This window comes from Oratosquilla oratoria, chromosome 13 (genome assembly GCF_046742065.1).
Source record: "Oratosquilla oratoria isolate Oo_2021 chromosome 13, ASM4674206v1, whole genome shotgun sequence".
Lineage (NCBI taxonomy): Eukaryota > Metazoa > Arthropoda > Malacostraca > Stomatopoda > Squillidae > Oratosquilla > Oratosquilla oratoria.
This window is the reverse complement of record NC_134789.1, coordinates 67328012-67353807: the sequence shown is the minus strand read 5'-3', so window position 1 is coordinate 67353807 and position 25796 is coordinate 67328012. Positions and strand designations below refer to the sequence as shown.

General features: G+C 39.4%; 2 protein-coding genes across 6 annotated transcripts in view; one reads left to right on the top strand and one right to left on the bottom strand.

The window, feature by feature from the left end:
- LOC143032474 (monomeric sarcosine oxidase-like) overlaps positions 1-4759 on the top strand; it is a 33944-nt gene extending 29185 nt beyond the window's left edge. For both annotated transcript variants that reach the window (XM_076197316.1, XM_076197317.1), the window contains exon 9: positions 898-4759. In XM_076197316.1, the coding sequence (XP_076053431.1) occupies positions 898-1127 (230 nt within the window). In that variant the 3' untranslated portion in view covers positions 1128-4759. The remainder of the gene's footprint in view (positions 1-897) is intronic.
- A 9660-nt stretch (positions 4760-14419) lies between these two features.
- LOC143032471 (monomeric sarcosine oxidase-like) overlaps positions 14420-25796 on the bottom strand; it is a 48668-nt gene continuing 37291 nt past the window's right edge. For all 4 annotated transcript variants that reach the window (XM_076197313.1, XM_076197312.1, XM_076197310.1 and 1 more), the window contains exons 7-9: positions 20159-20241; positions 19426-19572; positions 14420-14685 (exon numbers count right to left, since the gene is read on the bottom strand). In XM_076197313.1, coding sequence (XP_076053428.1) covers positions 14456-14685; positions 19426-19572; positions 20159-20241 — 460 coding nt within the window. In that variant the 3' untranslated portion in view covers positions 14420-14455. The remainder of the gene's footprint in view (positions 14686-19425; positions 19573-20158; positions 20242-25796) is intronic.

Genomic DNA, 25796 nt, shown 5'->3' with positions numbered 1-25796 from the left:
CCCGGACTAACACTTTGTACTACAATTCGTTTCTTGATGTAACATTTACGTATCATAAATTAAATCCCCTAAATTATTCCCTTAATGGAATCTTGAACTGGAGGTTGGGAATTTTTCTCTTCCTACATCTAAGGTTCTTAATATATGCTTACATACAAATACATTCTAATAATGTCACAGAGGAGTGGAGTGAGAGTTTACTCATAATGCCTAGTGTCTAGATTCTTCTAGAAAAATGCAAATATACGAAAATAATAATTCCCGGCCTTACAAAATTGATAAAGTTCTCTTTCCCAAATGACACCTCGTAGATGCCCTCCCTGCCCCATTTGGATGCCTAGGGCTACTGCCTATTCGCTTACCCTCCTCCTCTCTCTCTGCATGCCACTGTCTCCATTTTATCTATTTTTTGCATGAAGGGATGATGAGGGATGGTCATCATGTAAGTGAAGCGACCCTGCTGTGGATGCACTGTGTTTTGGTTCATTGTTTCTGACCCGGGCAGTTAGCGGGAGTCATGGATGACCCTTCATCCATGTGAAGCTAAGATAAGAGGGTAACAAGGGTGGTGGATGAGAGTGAAAGGGGTAGGAGTGGGTGCATGCCTTGACTGGCTTCCTCCCTTATAAAGGGGAAGAAGCCCCTTTTACATAGATACATAGCAATTTATTCCAATCTCCACAGTTCTATTTGAAAAATTAGTTGTTATTATCTTTTTAGTATCCAATCTTTTTTGCAGGATGCTCTTGTGTCTTCATTTTATCTACAGACACTTTTTCTTGTCTATTTATCTATTTTTTTATTTCAATATATTTATTAAATGTTATTCTGTCAATCCCATCCCTTCTTTTCTTTAGCACTATTATCTTCAGTGTTTGTGAATTATCTTCCCTGTAGACTTGAAAGCGGAAGGTGTGACTGGTGATGGATGCCTGACTTCAAGTACTCCAGATGCCATGCCCTATATAGACCTAGTCACTGATGGGTTTGGAATTGCTCTTGGAGGGAATGGTTTTGGGGCCCAGTGTTGCAATGAAATTGGACGTCTGGCAGCACAACTCACTGTTCTGAATCGTTGGGATTCAGAGATTCCTCGAGAGAAAGTCAAGATTGTTTGGGAATCATAGATTCCCAGTTATGAGGAAGGCTACTTTGATAAGCTGTCATACTTGAAAAATTCTATTCAGGCCAATATCAGATGGTTTCAATTAGATAAAGGTAAACTTCAATTTGAAGGGGTAAAATGTATTATTATCGTCTGACGTACCTATATATGTACCGTATTTTTCGGTGTATGACCCGCAGCTTTTTGCCTCAGAAAGGGGCCAAAATTCGGGGGTGCGGGTGATATAAAGGTGCGGGTCATCTGTGGATTCTGGTTAGAAATTGCCCTCTTATGCAGTCAAAAAAAAATTGAACGATTAGTTTAGCTGGGTGCCCTCTCGGATCGGGGATTTGTGGGGGGACCGACCGGGTTCGTTGTATGAAAGTTGATTAATGTCATAATACAGCGCGCACAATCGAGACAAACGACAGAGAAGGTAGGATTTGTCAGTATCTTACCCGCTTTACATGCTCTTGTTATTAATAAATGCAGTATCACAAATAAAACAGGCCTAACTAAACAGCATGAACATACAATACAACAGTGACTGGTACCAACACCAACATCGTGTGTCGCGATCAAACAAAAACAAGCGGGCGGCCATTTTCGCAATTACAAATTACAAACTGTACCTGATTCCTTAATGCTAAATTTGTGCATTACATGTGGGTCGTTCAAGCATGGAAGAAAATTAAAGAATCGACTATTCAGAGCGGTTTCCGTAAATCGGAAATGTGCCATCCTGCAATGTTCGATGCATGCTACGACTCGGAAAAGAAATCGGACGAATCCGAAATCGAAATGGAAACGGATGAGGTCACTGCATCAGAATTGGCCGATTTATACCACAACCTCTTCCATGACGATACAGAGGATGAGGAATTCGATGGCTTCGTGAGCGATGATACGCCTTCATAAACATTGACTGTCGTCTGTGATCACTGACTGTTTTTTTTTTCTAATAACGATGTGCTCCATTGACTCTGTTCATAACAGTTCAGTAATGTGCTCTATTATTGTTCTATTCTATTGAAAACTAACCATTGGAAATTGTTTGGTTTAATAATTAATTACCAGTCTTTGTATGGCATTTATAAACCAATTGATTGATTAATTACCGGTAAACAATCAAACAGGGTTTTATGGCATTATTTACACAAATTTATTAAGGTTCTTTGTAATATATATATATATGTGCAATAAAATATATTGAAATGTAATTTGTTGGTTATTCTTCATCTTCATCACAATCAGAAATAAATAGGACTGGAGGAATACTGGTATCATGATCATGAATCGCAATGCCGCGTCTTCGACCCATCCCAAAGGTATCGTAAGATCAGTTGCACACTTTCGAGATCACCCCTCTTTCATCGAAGCTACCACTACATCTAGTGGCAGCTTCAGAAACCAAATTGTACGTAGGTGTCGGCCTTTGACGTGTGATGAATCCTGAAAAGCAAGATATCACCAAGAAACCTGCCAATATTGGAAAACATATATCTTTTTTTATAAATCACATAAGCATAGATGAAACAGAAAATTTAGAAAAAGCCTCAGCTTTGAAATTACTTTGATCACCACGTCAATGGCCGGCCGTAACAACAACCGCCGTGAGCTCTGCCTGTGGCCACCCATACATGGGTAGTATACATCGTCGGATCTACACTGCCGCGCACGCCATATGACTGCGGGTCATACAGCGGTGCGGGTCTTGTGTGGATTTTCACTAAGGTGTAAGGGGGTGCGGGTCATATAACGGTGCGGGCTATAGTCCGAAAAATACGGTAATAGCTATACTTATGGTAACAGTCAAATTTAATTTAAGGTGGATCCTAGATCAGAGGAGTTGAATATGATAATTTTTTGCCATTTCTTAGGTGTACTTTTGTTTGGTATACAAATTATTTACTCATTGAGAGGAAATATAATCATGTAGATATTTTTATAAGAGAGGGTGTTTCAGGCAGAGCTTTTTAGCTTATATCAGAATATTCAGGGAGCAGAATACAGCAGCAGTAACTTCCTTTGTCAGGCAAGGCAAACAGTCACATACATGGATGTCAAGCAAGGTCATGGCATGTACCTGCCACTTCTCTCATGTCACAAACCCACCAGGAACTATGTGTACTGTATTGTGAAAGAGTGCAGTGGTGGTTAAGCAAAGATATAGTGAAGGATGGAGAGTATTTATCTTAAACTCATGCAAGTTTAGGGACTCAGATGTTATAGTGTTTAGACCTTGCAGTACTCAGGTATCATGGTGCAGTGTTTACCTATTATTGTAAGGGACTGTGTGTAACCATTAGTAATGGTTACACTGTGTAAGAGTTGAAACTGAATATCCTAGTGTCACTTGTGTCAGAGTTTATTCTTGGCATGAATACAAGTGGTTCTATAAAAATGAGTGATAGTGAGCATGGGTGAAAATAGTTCTTTGCCTACAAAGAGGAGCAGCCAAAATTATAAATAGCTTTGCAGATGAACTGTATGAATAAATATGAAAAGTAGTAAACCTGCCATTGTTAAAAAAAATAAAATGAAGAAAAGGAGGGGATTTCAATGTGGTATTCAGAGCATTGTGGGGGGTGAATAAAGGTAACAGAAAAAAAGATTATTGATTTAGAATAGAAGAGCATCAAGATATCATGATAACACATTAAGAAAATTTGGCTGCATATTTGAAGAATGCAGAAAAATGGTTTTACATTCAGATGCATCCCTGGAATACCTTAGGAGATGATATAGCACAAACAAGAACTATACATAAAATTTAGACTGAAGCATGATAATTACAAAATAAGAAACAGGACTGTATTAGCATAGCTCCCTTTGTGTATATTAGCATTAGGTTAATACAATTAGATAACAAAAAACGCATTGTCTTTGGAGGTTGTTAGTAATATCATCAATAAACAAGATACTTATTTTGAATATTTTTTTCAGACCAAACTAATATGTATGATGAATAAAAAAAAAATGGGAATTACTGGTTTACTCACTGACCTGTAATGAGACACCAAAAATTAAAAAAAGTTAGCCAAAAAAGTTAAAATACCGAAAAGATAAAGAGTAAATAATTAAAATCCATGATCTCAAAACAAAATTATAATATAAAAAGTCCCAAAACTTTATCCTTGTAGACGGATTTAAATAACTATTCTGGTGGGGTGGGGATGGGGTGTCATGGGTCACACTAGAAGTATCCAGTTGTTTCACTATGGTGGTCATAGGGACAAACAAGGTTCACAAGCATCCGAATCTGTTACAAGCTGAAAACAAATTGTTACACAGCTGAATACTCTTGTGGCAGAGGATGTACAGTGATCACACGTGAGGATAGAAGTGTTGTCCTGTACCGGAAGGTGTGGATTTTGCTCCAACAGTACAATTACCTATCCAGCAAATCTTTCCCTTCTCTTCTTTCTTTGCCTCCTACCAGGTGATGATATAGAAACAGATCTATACTAATACACCACAGACAAGAATCCTACATTTCTTCCCAGCGAAATATATAGGACCTTGCTGACTACTGTAAGGCTTTGGATTTCCAGTCACTAAAACACAAGGTCTATCTATATAACAAGAGCTTTTCCCCTTATAAGTGAGGTTGTCAAGTAAAAGCCACGTGCCAACTTATACCTATTCCACTTCCATCCACCACCCTTTTCCCCCTCTTAATTCATGATGGATCATGGGTCATCCTTGTATCCTGCCCACTGCCCTGGGCTAGAGGCAATGCAGCAAGACACAGCACATCCAAAGGCAAGTCTGCTTCACTTAATCGGTGACTCCCCATTTCCATCCCTTCATGCAGAAAAAGAGATGGGGAGAAATCCCTTTGGGCTGCATCAAAATATCATTCACACATAAGTACCTCCTACCTCCCCATCCCCTGCCTCTCCTTTCCTTGCATAGCAGTATCATCTATACACAGTCATTCTCCGCTCATCCCTATCTCCTGCCTTCTCCCTTTCTTGGCCAACAGACACTACCCTCTTTCTCAACACCCCCTTCACCCCATCCATCAATCTCATCCTCGGTTGTCCCTTAAAGTTCACTCCATCTACCTCTGCCCTCCGCATTTCTTTTACTATCTTTCATAACTCATTCTTTCCATATGTCCAAACCATTCCCATAATCTTTCATCAGTCCTATCTACTATCACCTTTTCCACTCCCACTCTACTCCTCACCTTGTTTCGCACTCTATCCAACCTAGTAATCCCTACCACACTTCTCAGACATTCCATCTCAGACACATATTAACTTTTCCTCTCTGCCTCTCTTAAATTCCAGAACACAAGGTAACAATCATTAAGATTTTGACATGTATACACTTCACCTAGATTGTTAATGCAACGGTTGATATAATTTTAGTTTGGTTTGATTTGGTTCCCTTTTGTGTAATTAAGACAATGAATGTTGAATGTTTTAAGTTATTTTGTTCATTATTGACGCAGCTGGGATGGATCTTCACTGAGGCCCCATAAGAGATGATCTAGCTTCTGTACCTCACCACTGTGGCTTAATCCTGCTTGGTAAGGTTGTGTAGCGATGCTACTGTGAGAAGAGAAAGAGGTTTGGTGAGTTTGTCTCCTTTATTTGTAAAGTAAAACTGAACTGGCTTTACATGCGGCCAGGAGCCAATATATATATACAGCGTGGGTAGTCACTCATGGTGAGTAATTACCTAATTGCACTGAATTAAATTAGGTCGGGTCAAGCAGGGTAGCACTGTTAAAGGCGCATCAGGTTTAGCCTTGTAGGCGACAACGTGTGCTCCACGCCACGTGGTTGTTACGGTTTGTAATCAGTTTTATCGTACTGATTAGGTGCTAACATATATGAGGTACCTTTTTTGGATAAGCGAAACATCATGTACGTTCCGTATTTATTGAGATAATCACACAAGCCATGACTGACCATAAGAAGTAGTTCTGACCGACTGCCATAGGCGTAGACTTGGGCATCTCGTCTGGCATCTTTAGTTGCCATGTCTAACCGTTCTATACTAGCATTTAACGGAATAAATATACCTATGACATTTGATTACTGTACTGCTTATCGTTATTGGTGCTTGAATAAAACAAGTTTTGATAACTCCTTCCTCACTTTGACATCGTTTACTTTTTTAGAATACAATTTGGAGATATGATGGAGCCTGATTTTGCAGAAGCACGTGACGATACACTTGATCAAATTGACGATGAGGTTAGAATCCGGGGTTGTGTCGAACATGTGGAAAGATAGAGAAATTGCCATATCTATGATCTAAATTGTTTCAAATAGTAAAATATCGCATTGGAGTGGTGAACATGTAAGGTGCCATTCAAAGTGTATGTAACTCGGGGGTGGGGGGGTGGATGGTGGTTGAGATGCGTTAAGGGGGGGGGGGGGTGGTTTGTAAAGTGCTAAGCAACGCTAATAATGGTTATTTATATTCATTTATTAATTTGTGTCATAAATTATGCACTGAAATAGCATATCCTTAAGAGATCGAGCAATAAATATCGAGCAAAAAAATCCAAAAACATCATACCATGTTTCATTCTTTGATGCAATCGTAAACAATTTCACACAGGACAAATAAAAATGAGTATGTTTTGGTGAGAAGTCAAGGGGGAGGGGTGTTTGGCGGATCTGGCCTACACTTGATGGGGGTGCCGAGTTGTAATTAGTTGTAATCAGTGTTATGTAATACAGGGAGATGTAACACCCAGTGTTACGCAATGTTACATGAGGTGGGGGGTGTCGAATTTCACCAGAAAAAACGTTACATAATTTTTGAACGGACCCCGAATAGTAATTCAGCCCATCTAATATGAATTCCTCACTTCACAATATAGGAGAAGCCTACACATGTAATCAGGAAGAACAACTGGTTCTATACAGCTACACAGCTCTGGACAGCGTTTGAGCCTTATAAGATATTTTTAAATGATAAATATCTATCCTGCTATTGCCACGATTACATTCGTGACAAATGGGTTGCTGCTAGATCTCTATTTCTTACGATAATAAATACAAAGCATTAACATGACAACACCTAACAAAACAGTTGGTGGGCAACATTTTATGGCTCCTGATGGCCGCATCATTTGTTGATAGGTATCGGGATGTTTTGGGTAATAAAACCTTAATTTACTTACGAGTAGAAGGACTGCTGACATCCACCTTTTCTCCGGTTGGTGCAGTTGAATGCAGCACAAGTTGGCATTGTAAAATGATCGTTGAATATGTATATGGGAGCGAAAGCTGCCGAGAACTGTAACTGTATCAGATCAGTGATCGCGTGGCGCGACTTTGTTTTGGTACTAACATCATGGCTGCCGCCGACCTCATAATCTCGACAGCGATCCGTGATCCAGTTATATCTAGATCAGTGGGTGGACCCCGGCTGTCGCTGCTCCCCCCGCCCACGCTCGCTATGGTCGGTAGTGGCGGATGCGGAAAGCCTTCGTGTACCAGGCCCAGATCCTTGCAGGCGGCGAGGGACAGATAGACCTGCCGCACAGACCGTACGAAATACACCTCCTGTTGGGTGGAGCGGCCAGGGATGCTAAAGTGGCAGGTTATGGTCCCCAAGGTTGGTAGGTTAATATTGGCGAGGTCGCGCAGGCCAGTGCGTCCCTTAAGTTGCCTGGGCGAGAGGCCCAGAGCTTTCAACAGCTTGGGTCCCGCTACACATACCTGCGCGCCTGTATCTGCGATGGCTGTGGTGGAGTGCTGTGTGTCGCCATCCGGCCCGGAGACGATGACTTGAAGCCGTGGCTGGCTCATCACCCCGGCGGTCGCTACCACAGCACTGGCCAAAGCGTCCTTCTTCGCAGGCTTCTTACCCCCTTTGCACACTTTCTGGAAGTGGCCCAGCTTTCCACAAGCAAGACACGTGGCGTTTGCTGCCGGGCAAGCTGCCCTACCGGGCTGGTGTCGGTCACCGCAGTGCCAACAAGGGCGGTGGCGGGCTTTCCCGGGACCAGCAGCAGCGATGACGTCGTCGTCACTCGCAGCGTCGTGCATGACGTCACCCGCGGCAGCCTCGGGATGGCGGTTTGGCGGGAAATCATGCGCGTCCCTCTGAACTGCTTCAAATGCCACACAGTAAGATCTGAGGCTGTCAACCTCTTTGAATTGAGCGTAGCACTGTAATACCTCGCGTCTTAGGGTTGGTTCACGCAACCCAGCAATGAGCTTCCGCACTAACATGTATTCACTTAAACTCGCGTCACAGCTTGGGCACTGAAAAGCACAATCTAACACCATCTGGGAACACTTCGTGAAGTAATCGCCCACCGACTCCCCCGAGGCCTGCTTGACACTAAAGAAGTCCGACCACTGTACTGCCTGGTTCGCCGCACGCAACACTAATTTGCTGACGTTCTCCAGGGCCTCGGCAGCGGGAAGGGTGTCCCAACGAGCCTTGGGGAACCTGGCGTCGAGCGCCTTTTGGAGCCTTGGGGCACATAAAAGCCGGATGTAGCGCGCGGCGTCGCCGTCGCCGACAGCGTTGAGCTCGATCCAATCTTCCAAGGACCGACGCCATGACCTGAAGTCTGCTGTAGTCATGTCCAGGTCGCACTTCTCCAACCCAGCTGTGCTAAGGGCCTTGCGGATTGATGTCCCCATCGCCGCCATGTTTCGCTGCAAAGCCGCTATGGCTCCCTGCTGGGACAGTAAGAGCGTCTGAGCCTGTGCTAGGAGGCCTTCTCCTTCCCTCCGTCTACCTGATGTGGCAGGGAGCCTAGGGCGTCTCGGGGTGGTCATCGTAGATGCGTAGGAAGGATTATCACTGCGCCATGTTAGGTTTTTATTTAAGCTTGCTTACAATAGGGCTCTTGGCGGGTGACTGACTACCCGCGCTTGGGGTAGTCTCTACGAGCGTGACTCGCAGTTGCCAGCTCTCACAATAAAAACTCCTACATTACGTAATCTTATGTAACCACTAACCGCTACACCAAGTACGCACTTATGAAAATGCGTCGGTGTCAATCTTACAATGTGTTTCATGCATTCTTGTATATATGTCACCTATACGCATCTTAACATGCAGATGCCCTATTGTATGTGTGTTCATACCTATGCCACATACCTGTGTTTATATTTAATAGAGCTATATATATATATATATATATATATATATATATTATATATATATATATATATATATATATATATATATATTGTTCTATAACGGTTAGACATGGCAACTAAAGATGCCAGACGAGATGCCCAAGTCTACGCCTATGGCAGTCGGTCAGAACTACTTCTTATGGTCAGTCATGGCTTGAGTGATTATCTCAATAAATACGGAACGTACATGATGTTTCGCTTATCCAAAAAAGGTACCTCATATATGTTAGCACCTAATCAGTATGATAAAACTGATTACAAACCGTAACAACCACGTGGCGTGGAGCACACGTTGTCGCCTACAAGGCTAAACCTGATGCGCCTTTAACAGTGCGACCCTGCTTGACCCGACCTAATTTAATTCAGTGCAATTAGGTAATTACTCACCATGAGTGACTACCCACGCTGTATATATATATTGGCTCCTGGCCGCATGTAAAGCCAGTTCAGTTTTACTTTACAAATAAAGGAGACAAACTCACCAAACCTCTTTCTCTTCTCACAGTAGCATCGCTACACAACCTTACCAAGCAGGATTAAGCCACAGTGGTGAGGTACAGAAGCTAGATCATCTCTTATGGGGCCTCAGTGAAGATCCATCCCAGCTGCGTCAATAATGAACAAAATAACTTCAAACATTCAACATTCATTGTCTTAATTACACAAAAGGGAACCAAATCAAACCAAACTAAAATTATATCAACCGTTGCATTAACAATCTAGGTGAAGTGTATACATGTCAAAATCTTAATGATTGTTACCTTGTGTTCTGGAATTTAAGAGAGGCAGAGAGGAAAAGTTAATATGTGTCTGAGATGGAATGTCTGAGAAGTGTGGTAGGGATTACTAGGTTGGATAGAGTGAGAAACAAGGTGAGGAGTAGAGTGGGAGTGGAAAAGGTGATAGTAGATAGGACTGATGAAAGATTATGGGAATGGTTTGGACACATGGAAAGAATGAGTTATGAAAGATAGTAAAAGAAATGCGGAGGGCAGAGGTGGATGGAGTGAACTTTAAGGGACAACCGAGGATGAGATTGATGGATGGGGTGAAGGGGGTGTTGAGAAAGAGGGGAGTGTCTGTTGGCCAAGAAAGGGAGAAGGCAGGAGATAGGGATGAGCGGAGAATGACTGTGTATAGATGATACTGTTATGCAAGGAAAGGAGAGGCAGGGGATGGGGAGGTAGGAGGTACTTATGTGTGAATGATATTTTGATGCAGCCCAAAGGGATTTCTCCCCATCTTCTCTTTTTCTGCATGAAGGGATGGAAATGGGGAGTCACCGATTAAGTGAAGCAGACTTGCCTTTGGATGTGCTGTGTCTTGCTGCATTGCCTCTAGCCCAGGGCAGTGGGCAGGATACAAGGATGACCCGTGATCCATCATGAATTAAGAGGGGGAAAAGGGTGGTGGATGGAAGTGGAATAGGTATAAGTTGGCACGTGGCTTTTACTTGACAACCTCACTTATAAGGGGAAAAGCTCTTGTTATATAGATAGACCTTGTGTTTTAGTGACTGGAAATCCAAAGCCTTACAGTAGTCAGCAAGGTCCTATATATTTCGCTGGGAAGAAATGTAGGATTCTTGTCTGTGGTGTATTAGTATAGATCTGTTTCTATATCATCACCTGGTAGGAGGCAAAGAAAGAAGAGAAGGGAAAGATTTGCTGGATAGGTAATTGTACTGTTGGAGCAAAATCCACACCTTCCGGTACAGGACAACACTTCTATCCCCACGTGTGATCACTGTACGTGCTCTGCCGCAAGAGTATTCAGGTATGTAACAATTTGTTTTCAGCTTGTAACAGATTCGGATGCTTGTGAACCTTGTTTGTCCCTATGACCACCATAGTGAAACAACTGGATACTTCTAGTGTGGCCCATGACACCCCATCCCCACCCCACCAGAATAGTTATTTAAATCCGTCTACAAGGATCAAGTTTTGGGACTTTTTATATTATAATTTTGTTTTGAGATCATGGATTTTAATTATTTACTCTTTATCTTTTCGGTATTTTAACTTTTTTGGCTAACTTTTTTTAATTTTTGGTGTCTCATTACAGGTCAGTGAGTAAACCAGTAATTCCCATTTTTTTTTTATTCATCATACATATTAGTTTGGTCTGAAAAAAATATTCAAAATAAGTATCTTATTTATTGATGATATTACTAACAACCTCCAAAGACAATGCATTTTTTGTTATCTAATTGTATTAACCTAATGCTAATATACACAAAGGGAGCTATGCTAATACAGTCCTGTTTCTTATTTTGTAATTATCATGCTTCAGTCTAAATTTTATGTATAGTTCTTGTTTGTGCTATATCATCTCCTAAGGTATTCCAGGGATGCATCTGAATGTAAAACCATTTTTCTGCATTCTTCAAATATGCAGCCAAATTTTCTTAATTCACCCCCCACAATGCTCTGAATACCACATTGAAATCCCCTCCTTTTCTTCATTTTATTTTTTTTAACAATGGCAGGTTTACTACTTTTCATATTTATTCATACAGTTCATCTGCAAAGCTATTTATAATTTTGGCTGCTCCTCTTTGTAGGCAAAGAACTATTTTCACCCATGCTCACTATCACTCATTTTTATAGAACCACTTGTATTCATGCCAAGAATAAACTCTGACACAAGTGACACTAGGATATTCAGTTTCAACTCTTACACAGTGTAACCATTACTAATGGTTACACACAGTCCCTTACAATAATAGGTAAACACTGCACCATGATACCTGAGTACTGCAAGGTCTAAACACTATAACATCTGAGTCCCTAAACTTGCATGAGTTTAAGATAAATACTCTCCATCCTTCACTATATCTTTGCTTAACCACCACTGCACTCTTTCACAATACAGTACACATAGTTCCTGGTGGGTTTGTGACATGAGAGAAGTGGCAGGTACATGCCATGACCTTGCTTGACATCCATGTATGTGACTGTTTGCCTTGCCTGACAAAGGAAGTTACTGCTGCTGTATTCTGCTCCCTGAATATTCTGATATAAGCTAAAAAGCTCTGCCTGAAACACCCTCTCTTATAAAAATATCTACATGATTATATTTCCTCTCAATGAGTAAATAATTTGTATACCAAACAAAAGTACACCTAAGAAATGGCAAAAAATTATCATATTCAACTCCTCTGATCTAGGATCCACCTTAAATTAAATTTGACTGTTACCATAAGTATAGCTATTACCGTATTCTTCGGACTATAGCCCGCACCGTTATATGACCCGCACCCCCTTACACCTTAGTGAAAATCCACACAAGACCCGCACCGCTGTATGACCCGCAGTCATATGGCGTGCGCGGCAGTGTAGATCCGACGATGTATACTACCCATGTATGGGTGGCCACAGGCAGAGCTCACGGCGGTTGTTGTTACGGCCGGCCATTGACGTGGTGATCAAAGTAATTTCAAAGCTGAGGCTTTTTCTAAATTTTCTGTTTCATCTATGCTTATGTGATTTATAAAAAAAGATATATGTTTTCCAATATTGGCAGGTTTCTTGGTGATATCTTGCTTTTCAGGATTCATCACACGTCAAAGGCCGACACCTACGTACAATTTGGTTTCTGAAGCTGCCACTAGATGTAGTGGTAGCTTCGATGAAAGAGGGGTGATCTCGAAAGTGTGCAACTGATCTTACGATACCTTTGGGATGGGTCGAAGACGCGGCATTGCGATTCATGATCATGATACCAGTATTCCTCCAGTCCTATTTATTTCTGATTGTGATGAAGATGAAGAATAACCAACAAATTACATTTCAATATATTTTATTGCACATATATATATATTACAAAGAACCTTAATAAATTTGTGTAAATAATGCCATAAAACCCTGTTTGATTGTTTACCGGTAATTAATCAATCAATTGGTTTATAAATGCCATACAAAGACTGGTAATTAATTATTAAACCAAACAATTTCCAATGGTTAGTTTTCAATAGAATAGAACAATAATAGAGCACATTACTGAACTGTTATGAACAGAGTCAATGGAGCACATCGTTATTAGAAAAAAAAAAACAGTCAGTGATCACAGACGACAGTCAATGTTTATGAAGGCGTAGCATCGCTCACGAAGCCATCGAATTCCTCATCCTCTGTATCGTCATGGAAGAGGTTGTGGTATAAATCGGCCAATTCTGATGCAGTGACCTCATCCGTTTCCATTTCGATTTCGGATTCGTCCGATTTCTTTTCCGAGTCGTAGCATGCATCGAACATTGCAGGATGGCACATTTCCGATTTACGGAAACCGCTCTGAATAGTCGATTCTTTAATTTTCTTCCATGCTTGAACGACCCACATGTAATGCACAAATTTAGCATTAAGGAATCAGGTACAGTTTGTAATTTGTAATTGCGAAAATGGCCGCCCGCTTGTTTTTGTTTGATCGCGACACACGATGTTGGTGTTGGTACCAGTCACTGTTGTATTGTATGTTCATGCTGTTTAGTTAGGCCTGTTTTATTTGTGATACTGCATTTATTAATAACAAGAGCATGTAAAGCGGGTAAGATACTGACAAATCCTACCTTCTCTGTCGTTTGTCTCGATTGTGCGCGCTGTATTATGACATTAATCAACTTTCATACAACGAACCCGGTCGGTCCCCCCACAAATCCCCGATCCGAGAGGGCACCCAGCTAAACTAATCGTTCAATTTTTTTTTGACTGCATAAGAGGGCAATTTCTAACCAGAATCCACAGATGACCCGCACCTTTATATCACCCGCACCCCCGAATTTTGGCCCCTTTCTGAGGCAAAAAGCTGCGGGTCATACACCGAAAAATACGGTACATATATAGGTACGTCAGACGATAATAATACATTTTACCCCTTCAAATTGAAGTTTACCTTTATCTAATTGAAACCATCTGATATTGGCCTGAATAGAATTTTTCAAGTATGATTAAATGAAGCGGCCGTGCTGGGGATGTGCGGTGTCTTGCGGCACTGATTCTGACCCGGGGCGGGGGGCGGGGTGCAGGGATGGCCCGTCATCCGGGAGGTGCTCAGATGAGGGGAGGGTGGGAGGGGTGTGAAGTGTATGTAGGGATGAAATGGGTGGGAGTGTTTTTGTGCCTTTCCCTTTTTGGCTACCTCCCTTGTGAGGGGAAAAAGCCTTGGTATATGTATGTATGTATGACAGCTTATCAAAGTAGCCTTCCTCATAACTGGGAATCTATGATTCCCAAACAATCTTGACTTTCTCTCGAGGAATCTCTGAATCCCAACGATTCAGAACAGTGAGTTGTGCTGCCAGACGTCCAATTTCATTGCAACACTGGGCCCCAAAACCATTCCCTCCAAGAGCAATTCCAAACCCATCAGTGACTAGGTCTATATAGGGCATGGCATCTGGAGTACTTGAAGTCAGGCATCCATCACCAGTCACACCTTCCGCTTTCAAGTCTACAGGGAAGATAATTCACAAACACTGAAGATAATAGTGCTAAAGAAAAGAAGGGATGGGATTGACAGAATAACATTTAATAAATATATTGAAATAAAAGAATAGATAAATAGACAAGAAAAAGTGTCTGTAGATAAAATGAAGACACAAGAGCATCCTGCAAAAAAGATTGGATACTAAAAAGATAATAACAACTAATTTTTCAAATAGAACTGTGGAGATTGGAATAAATTGCTATGTATCTATGTAAAAGGGGCTTCTTCCGCTTTATAAGGGAGGAAGCCAGTTAAGGCAACCCACTCCTACCCCTTTCACTCTCATCCACCACCCTTGTTACCCTCTTATCTTAGCTTCACATGGATGAAGGGTCATCCATGACTCCCGCTAACTGCCCGGGTCAGAAACAATGAACCAAAACACAGTGCATCCACAGCAGGGTCGCTTCACTTACATGATGACCATCCCTCATCATCCCTTCATGCAAAAAATAGATAAAATGGAGACAGTGGCATGCAGAGAGAGAGGAGGAGGGTAAGCGAATAGGTAGTAGCCCTAGGCATCCAAATGGGGCAGGGAGGGCATCTACGAGGTGTCATTTGGGAAAGAGAACTTTATCAATTTTGTAAGGCCGGGAATTATTATTTTCGTATATTTGCATTTTTCTAGAAGAATCTAGACACTAGGCATTATGAGTAAACTCTCACTCCACTCCTCTGTGACATTATTAGAATGTATTTGTATGTAAGCATATATTAAGAACCTTAGATGTAGGAAGAGAAAAATTCCCAACCTCCAGTTCAAGATTCCATTAAGGGAATAATTTAGGGGATTTAATTTATGATACGTAAATGTTACATCAAGAAACGAATTGTAGTACAAAGTGTTAGTCCGGGTTTTATCCAGAGATACGAACGCTCAGGGGCATCGATGGGTGTTACGTTTGAAAAGTAGTCACAGTCAGTGCTAACCCAGACCCTACTCCCTACCAGGTATGTGTATTTTTTATAATTCATTGAGATTGATTAAAATATCTGAATATAGGTGTATATAATAGTTAGATAATGTTATAAGTTAATCATACGAGTGCTAACCCAGACCCTACTCCCTACCAGGGGGAAAAGGAGTATAAACAAACACCAGACACAAAACAATCAGACAAATCTATCAGGTGGGGTCGATCAAACAATATCTTTTGTAATAGGCTATAGGCAAGGAATAGATTGCGAAAGGGTTGTGGCCGAGAGTGCTCTACCCCAAAGATAAGGGAAAAGATTTTAGTACTGAGGTTAGGTTAGGCATAGGTGAATTAAACATTGGATAGGTGGCCAGAAGATTAGATTGTAATATCCATTAAGACAGTGAATTATATAACCTCCTAACTACACCATTAGGCATTGAATTATATAGCCCACTAACATGCTACCTCTCTAGTATCTCAATGTTTCAAAGATAATCACCTAGGACATTTCTAATCATCTAAATCAACTGTATCTACTGTAATAGTGAATACAATACATAGATATGTTATGCTATTTTCATTATGATTCAATAATTGATTGGAAACTTGAAATATTCTTTAATTACCCAACCTGGTGCATGTATACACACTTACCATCAAAACGGCCTTAAAGGGTGAGATTGGAATAAAATAGTGTTAGTTCAAGAATTTCATATGTGCTGATATATATTTATATTTATATATAGTGGTTGGGAATGGTGGCAGCGTTTACTAAACAAATTTGTCCTACTTAACGTAAGATTCCCCAATCACATTGTATGGATATATATATGATAAATGATCATCCTCATGTGTGGTGCTCTTTAGTGAACACTATTTTATAAAGGCATACTATACATCTCGCTCATCCATTCATTGATCAAATATTGTGGGTGCCATTTTGGCACTACAATTTGGTTGATTTATATTGAAACTGAATAAAGTGTTCATGTTTCATCTGTTTATATATTCAAAATATCTTTCAGTACTAGGTCTTATACTTGAATCTTTGGTGTATACAATCAAGGAGTTGGCCCTGGGCATCACCAGCCCTCTGCACACCACTGGACAGGGAGAAATCCCTTTGGACTGTGTCAAAATATCACCCATACACAACCATCTCCACTCACCCCTATCCCCTGTCTTCTCCATTTCCTGCTTAACAGATATTCCCCTCTTTGAGCAACTTTTGCCCCATCCTTCCATCTCATCCTCGGTCATCCCCTCAAGTCTACTCCATCCACCTCTTCTTTCCCCCCCCCCCTTTTTTTTTTTTTTTTTTTTTTTTTTTGCTAATCTTCATTCAGTCATTCTTTCTGTGTGTCCAAACCATCCCAATAATCTTTCTCTTTCATCAGCCCTATTTGTCAGCTCCCTGTCCCCTCCCGTTCACCTCCTCACCTCTTCATTTCTCACTCTGTTCACCTTGTAAGTTCTACCATACTTCTGAAACACTTTATCTTAAACACATTAATTATAATAAAACATGCTTTCAATGAGTAGTCCAGCCATTAGCCACAAAGTGAGGAGGCTTGGAATGGGAAAGAAAAAATTTCACCCCTTTCACACAAACAGTAGTACAACATTTTTTTCCAGAGGAACCAGTGAAAGACCTAAGAACTGTTGCTAGCCATTGTGGGCCCATGGATTTCCAGTCAATGAAAATCAAGGTAGCAATCAAGATTACCATGTTTTTAGATGTAAAATGTGCAGTTTTTTACCTGGAAATGGCCTGAAAATAAGGGGAAGGGGAGCCATGCCCATGATGTCCCGCCTTTGTATCTCGCAGTGTCTAGTTTGCTCTTAAACTCGCGTATGGTTTTTTCATACATTATTGTTTTTTCGTTCAGCTTATTCCAAGTGTCCATCACTCTGTGTGGAAAACTGTTCTTCTTCAAATCTATTCCATAACTATCCTTTTGAGTTTCTTTCCATGTCTTCTTGTGTTTCTCTTGTCCCAATTTAGTAAGTCCTTTCTATCAAGTATTTCAGTGGCTTTCATGATAACTTCTCCACCAGGGAAATTCTTGTAGACGTTAGGGAAACATTAGGAGATTGGTCACTGTTTGATGAAATGACAAGTAGTAATCTCCGTTGTATTCAGATGACAACTGTGGTATTTTCTCAGCTCTGCTCAGGACTTTTTCTCTTCTATTTCTCTCTGTCTCGGTCTTCATTGTCTGTTGGCTGCCTTATATATCACTACAAATAAGTCAATCGTTTTGATAAACATGGGTAGTTTGGTTTTCTAGCCAACGAGTGGTTAGCGCCCCACATTAGTCTGCAAGGAAATACGTATTTGGTCTATGGATATCAGAGTTTGGAACCAGATCATCATTTCATCACGAAGTCTACAACCACGTACAACTCAAAAATCAAGAACATATTAAGAATCAACTGAAGAACAGCTCAACACTAAGTCAAGAATCAACTGAAGAACAGCTCTAGAACAAGTCAAAAACCAAGAATACTCAAGATGCCACCTATGCCCAAGAAGCTAAAAGGATATGATGCTGCCTCAAGTTAAAAGCAATCAGTTTCACAGAGGAGCATGGTAATTGGGCTGCAGCTAGAGAATTCGACATTAACAAATCAATGGTCAGAAAGTGATGACAAAAGAAGGATGAAGTTACAAAAGAGAGAGAGAGAGAATACAACATGGATCCACAAGACCAATTCAGTAAAGGAACACCTCAAGCACCAGAATTCCAAGCTTGGAATCATCCCAGGAAGCCTATCGAAAATCCTTCAGCCACTCAATATTTTGGTCAACAAGTCTTTTGAGGACCATCTTTGAATAATATGAGAGAAGTGGATGTGTAAACGAGAGCAATCCTTCACAAAAACTGGTTGTCAACAACGTGCTGGATATGCTCATGTTGCAGAGTAGATCGTTGAGTCATGGAATAGGTAAATAAATCAACTATTGTGAATGGGTTTCAGAACTCTGAAATGCTACCTCCTGAAATGACCTTGTCAGAATTCAATAACAAGCACAATGCAGATTCAGATGCTGATCATGATGACAATTGCCTAATGGATATGATTACACCAGAGATAATTGAACTTTATAACAATTTGTTTCGGGACAACATTAAAGACGAGGATTTTGATGGCTTCCTCAGTGAGGAATGCAACAGCAACTGAGAATGGACTTTAGGACTAGTGCTTACTGGTATGTATGCTAAGTGCAGTACATCTTTTTATAGTACAGTACTACCTCTCATTAACGGACTAAAAGGGGGGTAACGGTGTCTGTTTATGTGAATAATCCATTGATTTGGAGTGGTTTTTGGGTGGCATAGTGATTGCACGCACTAAACAACAGCACCAAAAACACCGAACACACAACAAAAACACCGCAAACACAGCTAATTAACGTTCATTAACGAGAGGTCTTACTGTAATGCTGTTGGCTGATTTATTGATCTCGTCAGATACTTTATGTCCTCCTGCCATGGAAACTAAACCAGTAGTGTCCCTGCGCCTTGTACAAAGGTGCGCCTCATACACTGATTTACTAGAGGCCTTGGAAGGGTGTGCCTCTTACACCAATGCGGCTGATTTTCCGTAAAATGCAGTATTAATTTTCCCCCCATACATAATTAATCAATCAACTTTATGTCTTCCAATGGCTATCACCATAACCTTCCTTGTTGATACATGAACTTTCACTTTCCTCCTCCACCAAACCCAACCAAGAAAAACAAATCAGAATAACTAAATCTGTTTTATACTTTACCAGGGACCAAATGATGCAGGAATTGTGAAAGCTGTCTGACACATTCGGGGATACCTGTCTGAAGGTGGTACCAATGCGTCACTTCATCTAGTGTCTCCTTTACTTCTTCAAAGGATTCTAAATGGCCAAGTTTCAAGTACCAGCTCCCTGAATAAATAATCATATTTAAACTATGAATATAAACATAGACAATAAACTTATAACATAACATATACAGTACAACAAACATACAACAAAACCATCAAACTTGTATAACATTAGATGGAATAGATCAAATTTACATAGGAGACATAATTTTTTAATGTAAGTCATGGGATCGTGGGGACAACTAAAAAATCTAAAGGATGTCAAAAAGTACAAATATATGAACTCCTAGTATAGCTCAGATGAAACTGATATAATTCAATCTAAATACATATGCAAATTCAAAGAATGATAGTTAGAAAAAATAAAATCACATAAGTATAACTCCTTTTTTGTATATCCCAATTAGGTAAATAAATACAACTGGGTAAATCCACAGTTAACCACTGTCAATCTTTTTAAATTATGTACTAGTAAATCCCAGGCAGTTGTATTAAAATGAGAAGTATCTTTTGACTACAAGGCTTAAAACTGTTTCATATCAATTTTTTAACCCTCAAATGTACTTTGGAGTTTTTGTGGCAATTCTGTTCAGTTGAAAGGCAATCACTAGAGACAAACTTTCATATACATGGAAAATATAACTAACCATCAGGATACTTGATAGGGGGTAGAACATATGCTCCATCAAGGTCTTCAAAATTCTCTTCTATTACAAAACTTGGCATGGACCTGAAAAAATATATATACAAATCAACTTTTGCCCATAATAATAACTGCTGCTTTGGGCTTCAAAAATGAAGACCCACAACCCCATAACAGTTACCATTACCGTAATAGTAATGGTAATAGTCATTTTATGTAAAAATCAACCTTCTATTTGTGGCCAAAAAATCTATATTTTTCATATACCTCGTAGGCCCTAATTTTTTATGTCTACCAGAATGGATCAACAGAAGTGATGCAAAAATCCCTCTATTAACCCATGAATAGTCACCCTTACTTTTTTACAAGCTATCTTACCATATATACAGTCTCATATTAAAATGTATCATTACATTTCTCAGCTATAAGAGGGCTGGAATGTCAATTACATCATCCTTTATAGTGGATCATCTGCAGCCTCCATCTCAATGAGCTTCCTTTGAGGCACTTATGCAGGAAATATATTGGTCCAATAGAAAGCGGAACTCAATGGAAAGGAGCCCTTGGTAAAGCCTTATCCACCTGTGAAACTCTACCAGTATCACCAAATGGATTTCAATGTATTGCTAAAGGAGCTCCTCTTCTAGATGTAGATGTGAATTAGATTAGTCGGGACCAAGCTTACCTGTACAGAATTATCAGTGCTATTAAAAGTGGTATAATTGATGATGATCTACATATGAAACCAGGGCTAATATCTCATGCAAGATGGCTCACCACTGCCAGCAGAATATATCGATTTCATGTGGCACCAGAAAACCTAATAATGACTTGTATGTCCTCACAGAGCTTGTTGTGTGTCATTATGGGCCCATCTAGTTTTACATCAAATTCCGAAATGCATGGAGGGATCTAAACATCTGGAACAGATCAATCTTCTGCAAATACCATCACCTGCCAATGAAGCTACAGAATGGTAAACAATCCAAAGGAATTCCTACTGGTCCCATCCTGAGAACATCCTTTTGGCAATGCTGGCAGATGTTGATCAGAAGAACAGGAAATCAGCTATTAACAGAATCAAGAAGATCAGGTAAATTACTGTGTATGAGGATGAGATACATGATTTCAGTCCACCAAAAATAGATAACACTGCTAAGAACCTAACAGATCTACTTCCCCCTAAGGAGGAGCGCAGGTTTGAGCCACCACTTACAATGCATCTATCTAATACGGACCTGCAAAATATTGTCAATGAACCACTCTCTATTGTCAATATGTCAACTTATCATTATTTACTATTTAACTGTTTGTTTATTATTTAACTATATGCATTTATTTATGTATTTTATTGATTATTACTTACATTGTTATAGTTTTTTTTATTTATTCTATTTATTTATTTATCTATCATTATTATAATTTTTTCGCATCTGACCTAGATATGGACCAACAGGTCTCCTGTTGGCATGCTCTGCCTTTGTAAATCCTTTGTTCCATGCCACTCTCAAGGTGTGGAGTTGTGTGTACGAATGGTGACGGAAGCTTCTGGTGAAGTTTGTGGAAAAGAAGCAAGAGATGGCTACATTCAGGCTGTATTAAAATCCCGTGACTTCATGCCATCGTTTAAGACAAAGAATGATTTTAATGTATCAGTTGAAAAATAGTATGTATCAGTTAGATAAAAGTTGAACTCCTCGTTAGTCATTATCCTTCAATTTAAACTTAACTCTAATGTATTTAGAAGCACCTATAACAACAAACCAACTACTCTAATGGTGTATATCTTTCTGGTGAAAAAAAGTTCCAAATATTTCTTAAAAAGAAAAAAAAAATCCACCTTTCAAATATCTGTATTTAAGTGCACAAACCCTGAAATGTGTATGCTGATTTGTTGAAATTTGTTTATCGATGCTACACACACACACACAGACACTTCAACGAACGGACGGCTTAGAGGACGTTCTGAAGAAAAGTGAAGTTTCGTGGATCCCAAAGCAAAGAGAAGTGCCTATTGTATTTACAGGGTGGGGGGGAATTGCTCGTGGGGTAGTGGGAAAGTAGGGAAAGAGGAGAAGGGGAGGGATTGCTGAGGGAAATGGAAGGAGAGGACTTGGCCCAGGCAGACAGACGAAAGGTAAACAAACGGCCCCCCGACCAGCTGAGCGACGATGAAATGTCTAATAAAAATGTAAAGATTAGAAGTATAGATAAGAGCAATACAGTAGAAAGTGATGAGAATATTTTCCAGGGATTTAAAGAGGGTGGGGGGGACACAACCCCCCCCCCCCCCCCGACTGACAAGACTAGAAGAGAAGGTCGATAAGATGATCGAGGACTTGGAGCGTAGGTTCGGTCATGTTAACAACATTGTACGGAGGGTTGAAAAATTGGAAGAACTAGAGAAGGCGAACAAAAACTTAACTAAGGAAATTGAAGAATTAAAAAAACAGTTAAAAGAAGTAAAAGAAGAGAATAAAGTCTTAAAGGAGAATAATAAGGAGAACAAGGAGGGTTGGAAAAAAATCCAAGAAAATAGCAAAGATGCATTCACTGACATAATCAGACAGCAAATGAATGAACAAACTGAAAACTCAGTTATTAAAGTGATGAGACAGAAGGAGAATATAGTAAGAGACTTAGCAGACAGAAAGAAATGTATAATTATATTAGGAATGGAAGAGAAACATAACCCAGATAGAACCACAAGAATCAAAGAGGAAAATGAAAAAGTAAGAAATTTACTAGAATTAGTTCAGGAAGATGAACCAGATATAATGAAACAAATCGAAGAGAAATTCAGGCTTGGGAAATATAGTACAGACAAGACCAGACCAATTAAGATTAAATTCAGGTCACAAACTACGGCTGAGAATATCTTATCCAAAACAGGGAAACTAGCAACAAGTGAACAATATAAAAAGGTATGGATAAAAAGGGAAATGAATAAAGAGGAAAGAGAGGAAGAAAAACAGAAAAGACTTGAAGCTAAGGAAAAAAACGAGATAAGAACGGAGTCAGAAAAAGAGAGATTCTATTGGAGAGTAGTGAATATGAAACTAAAGAAAGTCGACATACAAGAGAAAAACAAAAGGGAAAACAGAAAATACAATGGAAGTGGCAGAAAATTAAGAGTGTCTTACACAAATATAGATGGATTAATAACAGGATTGAATGAGCTGAATGATTATTTGAAAGAAAAAGAACCAGACATAATGGGAATTGTAGAAACAAAATTAAAAGGTCCACTACCACCCAACAGTGTAGGACATGATGCATATAATTATTGGATTAGAAACAGAGAGAAAAAGCAAGGGGGTGGAGTTATGTTCCTGACTAAGAAGGATATAAATGTGAAGTGTGTCACATATGGAAAGAATACAGTAGAGATGATAATGATGGAAGTAGAAGACAGAGATAAGAAGAGCAGAAAGTTTGTGATAAATTATGTGCCCCCGAAAACAACCTCATGGGAAGAGAGTAACATAAAAGTATGTTAGAGGACACAAAGATAACATTAAACAAGATAATGGAAGAGGGAGGAAAAATAGTTATGATGGGCGACTTTAATTGCAAAGAAATCTGCTGGGAGGAAATGACAGTAAAGGATGGAGACGGCTCATGGGGAAACGCTCTACTTGAGATGGTTACTGACCATACAATGACACAATGGATACAGGAGAACACTAGGTATAGAAATGAAGAAGAGCCATCGAGACTAGACCTAATAATTACATCCGAACCTAGAATAGTGGACAAAATTGAATATAAAACACCAATAAGTAAAAGTGACCACATATTGATTGAACTGGAACTTAATGAAGAAAAATATATGAAAAGAAATGAACAATATAGAAAAGGAAGAATGATGTATGAAAAAACAAACTTTGATAAAACAAGAGAATTCTTTCAAAAGGAAAACTGGGGAGAAATATACAAAGAAGAAACAACAGTAGAAGAGAAATGGAATATTTTGACAAAAATTTACAAAAAAGGAGTGGAAAAGTATGTCCCAAGACAAAAACAAGAAAAAGAATATGTAAAATGCTGGTACAACAAAAGTTGTCGGGAGTTAAAAGACAAAAGAGACAAAGCCTGGACCAGATGGAAAAAAGACAGAAGACCTGAAAAATGGAAAATATATACTGGTTATAGAAATGAATATGTACAAACGTTCAGAGAGGAAAAGAGAAAATATGAAAAAGATATCATAGAAAAGTCTAAAGATCAACCAAAACTATTCTACAGATTTGTAAACAATAAACTGAAAAACAAACAGGACTTGGAGAAATTAAGACAAGAGGGAATTGAATACACTGAGGAAATGGAAATGGCGGAAATTATGAACAAACATTTTAAATCAATGTTTACAAGGGAGAACATACAACCTGAAGAGAACGAATGGAAAGAGAAAGTCCCCCCTATGGAAGAAATAGAAGTAACAAAGAATGAAATATTAACACACTTGAGTAATCTTGATGTCAGAAAATCGCATGGACCAGATGAAATAGCAAACTGGATACTGAAAGAATGCAGGAATGAACTGGCAGACAAAATACATAGCATACTAAATAGTTCCTTGAAAGAAGGAAAAGTTCCAGAAGATTGGAAAAAAGCAAATATAGTACCTATATATAAAGGAGGAAATAAAGAAGAACCTACCAATTATAGACCAGTCTCTCTAACAAGTACAATAGCAAAAATTTGTGAAAGAATTATCAAAAGTAGATGGGTAAAATATTTAGAAAAAAACAAAGTGTTAAATCCAAGGCAATTTGGATTCAGACAAGGACGATCATGCATCACCAATTTAATATGTTTCTATTCAAGGCTAATAGATATAATACAAGAAAGAGATGGATGGGCGGACTGTGCATTTTTAGACCTAAAGAAAGCTTTTGACAAAGTACCACATAAGAAGTTGCTTAAGAAATTAGAAACTGAAGGAGGAATACAGGGCAAACTACTAAATTGGATGGAAGACTTTTTGCAAGAAAGAAAAATGAGAGTAGTGATAAGAAACCAGCACTCAAAATGGGATGAAGTAATAAGCGGTGTTCCGCAGGGAACAGTTCTGGCCCCAATAATGTTTGCTATATATATTAATGATATGGATGAAGGAATTGAAAGCTATATGAGCTTCTTTGCAGATGATGCAAAACTACTGAAAAGAGTGAAAACTGAAGAAGATTGTGAATCACTACAGAGAGATCTAAATAAAGTACAGGAATGGAGTAGGAAGTGGGAGATGGAGTTCAATACAAAAAAGTGTAGTATAATGGAATTTGGAAAAAGCAAAAACAGAATAACAGGATCATATAAATTGGGAGAAGAAGGAATAAAAAAGTAGAAAATGAGAAGGACCTGGGAGTCATTGTTATGAATAATATGTCACCTGAGAAACATATAAATAAGATTTTTGGAGAAACTTATAATTTAATAAGAACAATCAAAGTTGCATTTACATACCTGGATGAAGAAATGGTGAAGAAAATTCTAATCACTCTGATAAGACCAAGATTGGAATATGCAGCAACGATATGGTCACCAAGTACAAAAAAATGTATAAAAAAAACTTGAAAGAATACAAAGAGCAATTACAAAATTGGCACCAACACTCTCAAAACTATCATATGAAGAGA